The 13,601-nt window shown below is 34.8% G+C and overlaps 1 protein-coding gene across 3 annotated transcripts in view; it reads right to left on the bottom strand.

Moving 5' to 3' along the window:
* Positions 1–6,212: 6,212 nt before the first annotated feature.
* LOC140162625 (sulfotransferase 1C2-like) overlaps positions 6,213–13,601 on the bottom strand; it is a 32,543-nt gene continuing 25,154 nt past the window's right edge. For 2 of the 3 annotated variants that reach the window (XM_072185897.1, XM_072185898.1), the window contains 3 exons: positions 7,649–7,743; positions 7,118–7,373; positions 6,213–6,379 (listed from right to left, as the gene is read on the bottom strand). In XM_072185897.1, coding sequence (XP_072041998.1) covers positions 6,279–6,379; positions 7,118–7,373; positions 7,649–7,743 — 452 coding nt within the window. In that variant the 3' untranslated portion in view covers positions 6,213–6,278. The remainder of the gene's footprint in view (positions 6,380–7,117; positions 7,374–7,648; positions 7,744–13,601) is intronic. The other variant, XM_072185896.1, reaches the window with a different exon arrangement.

Below are 13,601 nucleotides of genomic sequence, written 5' to 3'. Positions count from 1 at the left end.
CTTTTTAATTCGGTCTTCAACATGTAGTAAGGCATCACATCGAATTTGGTCCTATAAAACTATCGGTGCCCGCCGACTGCCCGGTTAGGTACCGATAATTCTTAACATCACTCCCTGGAGATGTAATACATTGTAACAAAAAGCATACTATTTAACAGTTGCATCATGTGTCATTGATTTCCATTGTTTAGTTGCATTATTATACCTGCCTGAGTCACAAACGCAATATTGTTTTCCGTAGTTTGAAAAGGCCACCATAAGCTACCATAACCTCGGGCCATAACCCAAACCCTATAGCCCTAACCCTAATGAAATTAAATAGGGTTGTTATATATAAGATAGTTGTGCGGGACATCACGCATACAGTTGCTACTAAAACGGGCTTCCTATTCAAATGTTAACTACGCTACGGTAAAATTCACGCCCAACAACGCAACTGCGTAAAGAGCTGTAAAGGTTAAACCAGCTCAAATAAGGCAATGGGGGGGGCGCAACATACAGTCAGTATAAACCTACCTTGTATATATTTGTAGACCTATACAGCAGGTATAGGTGACAGTGGTGGTAGAGTAATTCGAGCTAATTCGCTTCCGTGAAGTTCTGTCAGCAAAGTAGAAAACTGTAGAAATTCTGATGCAGTGAATTTTTATACACTGTAGTTTATTCTGTCAACATAAAATATCTTTTTTTTTATCTTTCCACAGTATACACCAGGTACACTGTGCTTTTATTTTATCAACCGCGGTTCATACAACGTAGCATGAATGATATAATCATCAAATATCACAGTATTCTGGTCAAAGATCAGTCACGAGCCGAGTTCACATTAAATGTTCTAAGTTCATGTTTCCAGTGGTTATATACCACAGTGTAAACTATTGTACGATTTGTACTAAGGCATAACCAGACATAACACTACAGGGGTGGTACTAAATTCACGGTTCTTGTATTAGGCACGCAAACCCCGGGACGCAAACCTACTCTCTTAATGTAAAAGAGTGAAATAAAATTCACTCTTTTAGAGCAAGCCAACAAAATTCGCCGTATATGGCGAATTTAGTTGGCTTGCTCTGAACTCGTCTTAGGGCATTTAATAAAGGCACTTAATTTAATGCCCACGTGACCAGATGGGCGCTGACATTACATCGTCTAGACAGGATCTCTGGAAAAGTGACCTTTTTTAGCACAGGGTGTTATAGGTCTTCCTGTGTACTTCAATTGGTAACGCGGGATGCATGTCCAAATTTTCTAGCAAATTTGTCATTTTTTTGCAACTTTGTAGTATCATTGTAAGAGTTTCCGTCGATAACTTTTTTTTGCGTCGGTCAAAACTTTCAAAATTTAGTTCTTGAAAACATACTAAAAACAGAATCCCCCTATGTATAAATAAGTTGCCTTTTAAATTGTCAGCAATTTTGATGATATTTGTCTGACAAATTCCTATCTCTTAGCATTGTAGCACATCTACCGATCACTTGGTGGTCTTGGTATGGCGGCGCCCATGGGTCACGTGGTCATTAAATTTAGTGCCTTTTATTCAATACCCTATGGTAACTGCTCAACAAAGTGAGGCAAGGTATCGATCGGTTATTCACATCAACTCGGCCCAAGAGATAAAGGTGTCGTAAAGTTTAGCGAATCGTACCTGTTGAAGGTAGTTAAAGTGCCCTCTATAGTCGCGATCATGACGGGCGGAGATGGCGTCAACGCAATGATCCCAATGATCTAATGTCGAAATTAGGACTTACTGTCAACAATACGAAGGAAATGCATGACAGATATAAAATATGAAATACAAGTGAGTATTTGAAGTCACAAAAACATGTGATAGGCCTACCTCACGTGACCTTGCCATATTTATCTAAGTTTGTATTTTTCATGTCCTCCTTATATTGTCCTGTGAAAAATATCAATCTTCAGCAATCAAATATAATATATAATTATGGTCTTTCGACTCGATCCATGAATTATTGATCTTATAAGTAAAGAAAATCACACACTAATGACTACGGAGTTAGAGTAAAGCACAATGAACCAAACCGTCTGACTGAGGTCACACTGAGGTTGCAGTGACGTGTCTGGAATTGAAAAGCACGTGGGTCAGCTTGCAATATTTTAAGATTGAGATGTAGTTAATTGTCATTTGTATACTCGATTGTTTATGTTGGTCAGTTACCCAGCAAACACAAAACGTTTTCGACATCATTCGCAAAAGGTTATAAAAGGTTGTCAGAAAACGGTTAAATGTCGGGTTATATAAAGGGTATATTAAGAGTATAAAACGTTTTCATAACCTTAAAAAACATTTTTTGATAATCTACTGCTCAGCAAACAAGAATGTTTTACAGAAAACGTTTAAATGACGGGTTATATAAATGGTATAAAAACGTTTTAATAACATTCCAAAAACATTCTTGAAAACTTGATACAAAACTTTCTAAACAGAATGTTATTTTGGGGTTGAAAAAATATTTTGCGAAAAATGTTTGCTAAAAATATTTTCAATAACGTTTTAAAAACGTTTTCATGACCTTTATATAACCCGACATTTAAATGTTATTAAAAGGTTTTGAAAAAACCATTTTAAGAACATTTCTGTGTTTGCTGGGTTCAAATATTTCAACATAATGTTATTTAAGTAGTGACACAATATTTGGCAAAAATGTTTGCAAAAAATTTTTACAATAACATTTTTTGAAAACATTTCAAAATACTGTTGTAGTGTGAGTTCATAAAAAACGTTTTAAAACGTTATCAGGACCTTTATATAACCCGACATTTTAATGTTATTAACGTTTTTATTTTTTTTAAAAGCCAAAATATAACTTATTTAAAACGTTTTTGTGTTTGCTGGGTAACATCTCTTTTAAATGCTGATAAATCGTATTTACTGCACATCTATCTGTTAGAATTCAATATTTTTTTTAATAGAATTCTATCATCCAGACGGGGTGATGCAGTAGAATTTGACGCTAGATTTAGATAGATTTCACCCGGAGCTCGGCATCTTTAACTAAGAATTGGACACATGCTAATGAGCCATTGCCACATCCTGATTTTTTTTTTATCTATGGCATAACTTCACGTATATCAGATATAGGGCGATTTCACGAAAGGTCATTCAAATCTGCATGGAACAAAACATGGAAACATTTTAGGTAAATGAACAAAAATTGTCTTTAAAAAGACTCTTTAAAAAGTTCACGGATGAGGTGTATTTGTTCAACTTTCAATTTTTATATCTATTACTCTGCACTGATTTGACAATAACAACTGATTTGAGGCATAATGATACCTACATGAAAATTGAACAGACTTCATGAGTTCCCGAGTTGTTTTAACTTTTTTTTAATTTTTATATCTTTACTATTTCTGTATTCCAACTTTTAAGTCAGGAACACCCGTAGTAAAGAGCCACATTTTACATTATTTCACATAATAGTTTATACATCTCTACGTAAACGATCGTGTATATATATTAACATAATTATTAACATGATTAATATCATGATGTATATACATACGTAGCAGTAAACGTAAATAGAAAGCAAAATTATACTTCTACGCGGCTCAAATTTGGTACACTCACCGGAGCGCTTCACCGGGTCACACGGCGTCTTCAGCGGATGTTATTGCTCTGAAGATTGTTGTTGCTAGTGATGTAGTACTAGGAACCAAGGGGCGGCACAACGTCTTCCTGTTTTACGCCCAACATCTGTGACGTCATCGGAGGTGTCCTAGTACTACATCACTAGCAACAACAATCTTCTGAGCAATAAAATCCGCTGAAGACGCCGGTTGACCCGGTGAAAGCGCTCTGGTGAGTATACCAAACCAAATTTAAGTAGCGTAGAAGTATAAGTATGCTTTCTATGATTAATACCCTTAAATATTTTCGTATTGTTATACATGATTGCTTTGTTCATTTTGACACAGGCAAGAACAGGCTAAAATAGGTGATTAGGGCTGGTTCATATACTTTATAATCGAAGTCGAAAATTCGACACAAAAAGTAATCGTTAACATGTTTGTGAAGGTTGTCATTCATCCAGGTATAAACTATAATCAAATATAAAATTAGATTAGGCTAGGCTACATATAAATTATAATATGAATTATTCTTTGAAAGTAGAGAATATTAGAACAGTGACCGTATCCTGCCCCTAAAGCGGCCGATACCGAACAACACGTACCGTAGCCTTGACCTGCGGTTGTCTAAAGTCTGAGGGATTTGCATGCTGGTCAGGTAGAAGATAAATATACAGAGTGACCTTCAACTTCTCCGTGTTTGGTCAAACCTACCGTATATGCGTAGGAGGTTGCATGGGGTGTATCCTGCATAAGTTAGTGTTCATGTATGTTCAAACCTGAAACTAGTATAGGCCTACCTCAGGTTCAAACACATGTTTCACACTTAAGTGTACGCTGCATGACTGTATGTTTCTGTTTTCAGGGATGATTATCCTAATGTCTAATAAATGATGAGGGACAGTAATTTGGTAGTATGCACCCTTACAACACACATCGCGCGGTGTTTCTTTATGCAAAATAAAAGTTATGCAAAACATACTTTGTAAGTATGTAGAAATGAATGCTATATCGGGTCCGTTTCAAAATAATCTTCATTCATATTCTTCTGCCGCTTCTTATAGTTTATTCTTATAATAATTATAAGCATTTTGATTATTAAGTGTGAAGTTTGTCATTAGTGCACGAGGACAAGTGCCAATTGCGTTGATATCACATGCGAGCAGTCTCACGAGGTCGAAATTGTAACCCACGTTCTCGAATCTAAACGCTGATTGGTTTATTCCATTACGCGTATTCGAAATTTCGAATACACGTATTAGTACACGTTATGACCTGCTTAGCCAACCATATACTTCACATATACTGCATGTATGTTTCACTCGCCTCTCCAATTTTGATAGGGCACGCATTTCAATTGTTTAGTGCAAGTGTGCCAACTCTTTTTTCGTGGATTGTAGGATGTGTAACCGTTGCCTCTCAAAACCGTGAGTCCTTTTGAATAGTTTAAAGAACTTTATTTTATAATCGTTATCATGGTTATGATTTCATAATTCAACCTATTTCCTGACATTTTTATCGTTGAAGGGTACACAACGCTGGTCGAAGCAGCCCAACTCAATTGTATTTTCATTATTTAAATCAATATACTATTGAAAAATAACACTTTGATGTTTTGCAAAAGTTCATTCTACAAATCATATACTTTGAAAACCTGCTTTATTTATTGTTGTTAATGAATTATGTACGTTTTACAAAAGTGTAGTTGTTTCAACCCTCTTACAACATACTCAAGAACCACAGGACCTACAAAATATATCTGTGATACATAATGGCGCCCTGACGAAAAATTTTTTTGGTTATAATGAAGTTCAGTGGATTTTGGTCTTATATTGATCTTTCAAATGATTATTTGTGCTAACTTATGCGCGAGAAGCGCGCAAAAAAATGATTTTCGTCACTTGGAGGGGGCGTAGAATCAATGCTGAATTGGTCAATTCGGCGCCCCCTACCGGTGGCGCTTAGGGCACGTGCCCTCGCTACGCCACTGTGTATAGGGGGCATCAAGAGTTCAGGAATCAGTTAAAATAAGCAAATACATTTTTTAAATGACTTGTATAAAGTCTAATAATTTATAGCAAGTGTATTAATTTTTGTATTCTATTTTAAAACCAATTATAACAATAACATAAAAAAGCATAGATTATTTAAAAATTACAGCATAATGTACGATCTCATTGGTTAATTTGTTCAAACCTGATTTTATGGCATATTTGAAATGTTTACACATGTCCCATCTTACGCCTATAATCGGCCAAAATTGTGTTTGTAGGTCAGCAGGGCAATTTTGACATAAAGTCATAATTATGTGTTTAAGTTCCCAATACATGTAGAACTCCAGGCTCTATGTTAAACAAAATAGCCAATGGGGTTTCTTTCACTTGACTTTGTTATTTCAGCTTATGTTAGACAGCAACCCTTCCCGGCAGTTATTACTAATATGATTTCAGCGTTTTACGTAAAGATTAATGAAAATTTTGACGGAAATCATACATTATGGCTTTAAGAGTAATATCTTAGCTTTAACTAAAGATATTGACTACTTATACTTTTAAATTTTGTGACGCAAGTATAAGAAAACGTGCAAAATGCTTTATGCTTCGTTTGGCAATCAGGATGATATTTTTGAATGCCATAAATATTTAGATCTGTTTTATTCTGGAATCTGTAGTTGGTGGTAGTAAGTTTAATCAAAACTTCAAACCAGTGCCCTTAAGTTTGTCCTCTATTAGAGCATCCATGGCCTGGTTCTGCGCAACGGTAAAATGATTTCTCCAATCGCCAACTTTTCCTGTGGATGAAAACACACATAATTTAATATAATATATCATTACAAATTTCTTACAACTATTTAATAAAGCCATAATGTACTATATATATCCTTCAAATTTTAAATATGTTATTCTATACTCATAATGCTGAAATAATACTAATTATAATAAATATTACAGATTGTTTTTACAAAACCAAAATATTTGTGGTGAAATGATGGTAAAAACTCACCAACTGACGTTTCATCCGTCTTGTTCAGTCGGATTTCTTCAGAGTTGTGAAGCTCTGCTACTGTGAGAACTCGTGTTGCCAGTCCTTGAGTCGCTTTGTAGCAGAGGGTTGTAGGAATCCATATGGATCAGGAGGAGAGGAATGAATAACACCACGAACCGAGACGAGGGTACCTACAACCTGAGCAATCTCTACAACACTCTGATACAAAGCGACTCAAGGACTGGCAACACTAGTTCGCACAGTAGCAGAGCTTCACAACTCTGAAGAAATCCGACTGAACAAGACTGATGAAACGTCAGTTGGTGAGATTTTACCATCATTTCACCACAATATTTTGGTTTTGTAAAATTACTAAAAACAATCTGTAATATTTGAACAATAACAAACCTGATGAATCTCTACAGCAATACTAGTTCTAATTGTCGGGAAGGGTTTCTGCTCAAATATGTATAGACCGGTTACCAGTGAATATTTTGTAAAACCAATCTAACCACATAATTAGGTTTAATTCTGTGGACCTTACCTTTTCTCATAAACGAATCTTTTGATGCATCAAATTGTTTGTCGCCATGGGGAGGTCCAGCATGCCCAGGAGGCGACATATTCTCTCCTGATGCGGCTATTACCGCTGCTACATGTTTAAACAAAGTATCGGGATTGGTCATGGGGTTGCTTTTCATGTTCTCAAATGTACAATGATCTGTGATTTTATCGATGACATCCGATGATAATTTATATCCCAGAAAATCTGCTGTCTTCTGTACAACTCCTCTCAGGTCCTGAAATTACAAAAACAGTATTGCTATAGTCCGTATGTATACCTTCCTCGAGTCAAAATCCAATTTTGAGATTTTCTCAAAAACTGAGAAAAATTGTGCAGGAATCTGTTATGCTAGTTGGATTCCTTGGATCATTTCCTTTCTGAAAATGTATACTTTTATGTACTTCTCATCATTACATTAGAGATACAATAAAAACAATATCTAAATTACTAACTCGAGGAAGGTATACAGACTATTATAGACTGACTATGAAATGAAAGAAACACACATACCCGTTTCATGTCCTCAAATTTCAGAAAGAGAACATTTGATTCGTGACGTATGTTCCAGAAATACAGATAATGCTCCCACCATGTTCCGCTGTAGACTGAAAGAAAAAAAAGGAAGCAATTTGAAATATTGTCAGGCTTCTAAAGCCATCAGGCAGCAGGCTTAAGCCCGTTAGTCCTATATACATGATATTCCAGTGCTTACAATTTCACATACATCACCTAGAAAGATATATCAATAAACTTGATCCACATTGGTAGGGCTACAATGCTGGCCATAAGTGTTGGGACGGTTTGATAGGGTAATGTAAATAAGCCCCCACTCCCCGATCAATGTTGAATTCGACTTTTTGGTCACACGAGCCTTGTGGCACCCAACATTGATTGGTGGGGAAGGGGAGGGTTGGGGTGTTAGGAAAGTGTTTAGGCTTGACACCAAAGAAACCTCCACTTTATCACGTTAATAATAACGGAAATAAGGTCATACTACAGTGTACGTTTTCCATAAGTGTCCCAACACATTTTGGCCATGGTTGTATTTAAAAAAAAAAAAAAAAATCATCTAATTTCAGTTTTTTGCTTATAACTCAAAAAAGTAAATATGATATTGACACCAAATTTGGAGCAGTTAGAGATCTTATCATGTGGCTTTACCAAATAAATTTTGGATGGCTACATTTGACATTTAGGGACTGGTCACTTAAAATGTCTTAAAACGATATTTTGGCCCTGTCTAAGTTCACTATTCGTCACTTTAACTGTCAAAAACTTGGGTTTTAAAATGGAAAATTATTGTTTCCACCAATTAAAATGTTACATTACAGCTATAGAAGAAAATAAAAGTTATCACAACATCTCGTGATCAAAAAACAAATAAAGGAATCGAACCCATGCACACTTGTTTTCCCAATTTACCGCAGTTTACCACAAATGAAGCAACAAATACAGAAAAAAAGAAGGACGGAAAAAAAAAAAATTAATAGAACGACGAATATAATATGATGAAGGATATTGTAAAATAATAACAAAAAAGAAAAGAAAAAGATATATAAATAAATTCAGGAGCTCGAACCCGTGTCCACTGTGCCTGTGGCAGATGCCGTATCCATTGCACCACAGAGCTGTATTACTTTAACAGGCTTAAACTGTAATATAATGCTATACAAGATGCATGTATATAAATATACGCTCTACGGACGATAAACAGTCAAACAAATCGCACTTTTACGGCATTTGTTTCATTAACTGAATATTTATCATATAGCAGGTGTTGGCTGACATTTGTGCTCACATATATTTCAGTTTTGGGCCGGGGTAAAATGATTTTGGGACAAAAACGAACGATATACACGTTTGTAAAAAGAAAAAGAAAGTAATATTATATTAAAATTCTTTACTCTTTAAAGACGTGTATACCGTCCGATTTTGTCCCGTAGTCATTTATCCCGGACAAAAACTGAACTAAATGTGGAGCACAATGTCAGCCAACACCTGCTATATGATAAATATTCAGTTAATGAAACAAATGCCGTAAAAATGTATTTTTTGGACTGTATATCGTGTAGAGCGTATATTTATATACATGCATGTTGAATAGCATTATATTATAGTTTAAGTCTGTTGAAGTTACACAGCTCTGTGGTGCAATGGATACGGCATCTGCCACAGGTACAGTGGACATGGGTTTGAGCCTCTTTATTTTTTTTTTTTTCTTTTTCTTTTTTTTTTTGTTATTATTTTACAATATCCTTCATCATATTATATTCGTCGTTCTATTAATTTTTGCCAATGTCCGTCCTTCTTTTTTTTCTGTATGTCTACCTATATTTTACTTTCTATACTTACTATAAGTTTCTTTGAAAGCGCTTTAATAAATTTCAGTCATAAAATGTAATTTAAGCCTACTCCTGCCGACTATGATTATATTTACACGATATACTCGTTGCAAATACCACATACGTTTTTGATGCAAACGATGAAAATGATTAAAGTTTGTTGTTACTTTTTTTCTAAAATTAGCTTTTTTTTAAATTTTAAGTATTTTTTCCCAAAATCACTCTTTTAAAAGACTTCAATCAATTCCTGTCAACAAATATCATGTATTTCTGGCGATTAAATCACTACTCTTTCAAAATAAAACGTCATTTTACGCAAAATACGTAGTTGGCATAGGCTAATAATGTTCAGAACGCACTGTAAAATACATGATATTGCGTATAAAACGTGACCGTATCCCTAAATCACATGAGGAAAATGCAATAATTTTTATATAAGTGAAAAGATAAATAGTTTCTCCGTTTTCATGTAAAATTTGATGAAAATCCAAGCTATGGTTGAGGAGATATGGGCCAAAACACACATTTTAAAATTTGATTTTTTGTACCTTAGAGACAATGCTGGCCATAAGTGTTGGGACGGTTTGATAGGGTAATGTAAATAAGCCCCCACTCCCCCGATCAATGTTGAATTCGACTTTTTGGTCACACGAGCCTTGTGGCACCCAACATTGATTGGTGGGGAAGGGGAGGGTTGGGGTGTTAGGAAAGTGTTTAGGCTTGACACCAAAGAAACCTCCACTTTATCACGTTAATAATAACGGAAATAAGGTCATACTACAGTGTACGTTTTCCATAAGTGTCCCAACACATTTTGGCCATGGTTGTATTTGAAAAGTTGAAAAAAAATCATCTAATTTCAGTTTTTTGCTTATAACTCAAAAAGTAAATATGATATTGACACCAAATTTGGAGCAGTTAGAGATCTTATCATGTGGCTTTACCAAATAAATTTTGGATGGCTACATTTGACATTTAGGGACTGGTCACTTAAAATGTCTTAAAACGATATTTTGGCCCTGTCTAAGTTCACTATTCGTCACTTTAACTGTCAAAAACTTGGGTTTTAAAATGGAAAATTATTGTTTCCACCAATTAAAATGTTACATTACAGCTATAGAAGAAAATAAAAGTTATCACAACATCTCGTGATCAAAAACAAATAAAGGAATCGAACCCATGCACACTTGTTTTCCCAATTTACCGCAGTTTACCACAAATGAAGCAACAAATACAGAAAAAAAGAAGGACGGACATTGGCAAAAATTAATAGAACGACGAATATAATATGATGAAGGATATTGTAAAATAATAACAAAAAAGAAAAGAAAAAGATATATAAATAAATTCAGGAGCTCGAACCCGTGTCCACTGTGCCTGTGGCAGATGCCGTATCCATTGCACCACAGAGCTGTATTACTTTAACAGGCTTAAACTGTAATATAATGCTATACAAGATGCATGTATATAAATATACGCTCTACGGACGATAAACAGTCAAACAAATCGCACTTTTACGGCATTTGTTTCATTAACTGAATATTTATCATATAGCAGGTGTTGGCTGACATTTGTGCTCCACATATATTTCAGTTTTGGGCCGGGGTAAAATGATTTTGGGGCAAAAACGAACGATATACACGTTTGTAAAAAGAAAGTAATATTATATTAAAATTCTTTACTCTTTAAAGACGTGTATACCGTCCGATTTTGTCCCGTAGTCATTTATCCCGGACAATAACTGAACTAAATGTGGAGCACAATGTCAGCCAACACCTGCTATATGATAAATATTCAGTTAATGAAACAAATGCCGTAAAATGTATTTTTTGGACTGTATATCGTGTGTAGAGCGTATATTTATATACATGCATGTTGAATAGCATTATATTATAGTTTAAGTCTGTTGAAGTTACACAGCTCTGTGGTGCAATGGATACGGCATCTGCCACAGGCGCAGTGGACACGGGTTCGAGCCCCTGAATTTATTTAGATTTCTTTTTCTTTTCTTTTTTGTTATTATTTTACAATATCCTTCATCATATTATATTCGTCGTTCTATTAAGTTTTGCCAATGTCCGTCCTTCTTTTTTTCTGTATGTCTACCTATATTTTACTTTCTATACTTACTATAAGTTTCTTTGAAAGCGCTTTAATAAATTTCAGTCATAAAATGTAATTTAAGCCTACTCCTGCCGACTATGATTATATTTACACGATATACTCGTTGCAAATACCACATACGTTTTTGATGCAAACGATGAAAATGATTAAAGTTTGTTGTTGTTTTTCTAAAATTAGCTTTTTTTTTTAAATTTTAAGTATTTTTTTCCCAAAATCACTCTTTTAAAAGACTTCAATCAATTCCTGTCAACAAATATCATGTATTTCTGGCGATTAAATCACTACTCTTTCAAAATAAAACGTCATTTTACGCAAAATACGTAGTTGGCATAGGCTAATAATGTTCAGAACGCACTGTAAAATACATGATATTGCGTATAAAACGTGACCGTATCCCTAAATCACATGAGGAAAATGCAATAATTTTTATATAAGTGAAAAGATAAATAGTTTCTCCGTTTTCATGTAAAATTTGATGAAAATCCAAGCTATGGTTGAGGAGATATGGGCCAAAACACACATTTTAAAATTTGATTTTTTGTACCTTAGAGACAATGCTGGCCATAAGTGTTGGGACGGTTTGATAGGGTAATGTAAATAAGCCCCCACCCCCGATCAATGTTGAATTCGACTTTTTTGGTCACACGAGCCTTGTGGCACCCAACATTGATTGGTGGGGAAGGGGGAGGGTTGGGGTGTTAGGAAAGTGTTTAGGCTTGACACCAAAGAAACCTCCACTTTATCACGTTAATAATAACGGAAATAAGGTCATACTACAGTGTACGTTTTCCATAAGTGTCCCAACACATTTTGGCCATGGTTGTATTTGAAAAGTTGAAAAAAAATCATCTAATTTCAGTTTTTTGCTTATAACTCAAAAAGTAAATATGATATTGACACCAAATTTGGAGCAGTTAGAGATCTTATCATGTGGCTTTACCAAATAAATTTTGGATGGCTACATTTGACATTTAGGGACTGGTCACTTAAAATGTCTTAAAACGATATTTTGGCCCTGTCTAAGTTCACTATTCGTCACTTTAACTGTCAAAAACTTGGGTTTTAAAATGGAAAATTATTGTTTCCACCAATTAAAATGTTACATTACAGCTATAGAAGAAAATAAAAGTTATCACAACATCTCGTGAACAAAAAACAAATAAAGGAATCGAACCCATGCACACTTGTTTTCCCAATTTACCGCAGTTTACCAAAAATGAAGCAACAAATACAGAAAAAAAGAAGGACGGACATTGGCAAATATTAATAGAACGACGAATATAATATGATGAAGGATATTGTAAAATAATAACAAAAAGAAAAGAAAAAGATATATAAATAAATTCAGGGCTCGAACCCGTGTCCACTGTGCCTGTGGCAGATGCCGTATCCATTGCACCACAGAGCTGTATTACTTTAACAGGCTTAAACTGTAATATAATGCTATACAAGATGCATGTATATAAATATACGCTCTACGGACGATAAACAGTCAAACAAATCGCACTTTTACGGCATTTGTTTCATTAACTGAATATTTATCATATAGCAGGTGTTGGCTGACATTTGTGCTCCACATATATTTCAGTTTTGGGCCAGGGTAAAATGATTTTGGGACAAAAACGAACGATATACACGTTTGTAAAAAAAAAAGAAAGTAATATTATATTAAAATTCGTTTCTCTTTAAAGTAGTATATACCGTCCGATTTTGTCCCGTAGTCATTTATCCCGGACAAAACTGAACTAAATGTGGAGCACAATGTCAGCCAACACCTGCTATATGATAAATATTCAGTTAATGAAACAAATGCCGTAAAAATGTATTTTTTGGACTGTATATCGTGTGTAGAGCGTATATTTATATACATGCATGTTGAATAGCATTATATTATAGTTTAAGTCTGTTGAAGTTACACAGCTCTGTGGTGCAATGGATACGGCATCTGCCACAGGCGCAGTGGACACGGGTTCGAGCCCCTGAATTTATTTAGATTT

Source organism: Amphiura filiformis, chromosome 10 (genome assembly GCF_039555335.1).
Source record: "Amphiura filiformis chromosome 10, Afil_fr2py, whole genome shotgun sequence".
NCBI classification, from domain to species: Eukaryota; Metazoa; Echinodermata; class Ophiuroidea; order Amphilepidida; family Amphiuridae; genus Amphiura; species Amphiura filiformis.
This window is presented reverse-complemented; position numbering and strand designations above follow the sequence as displayed.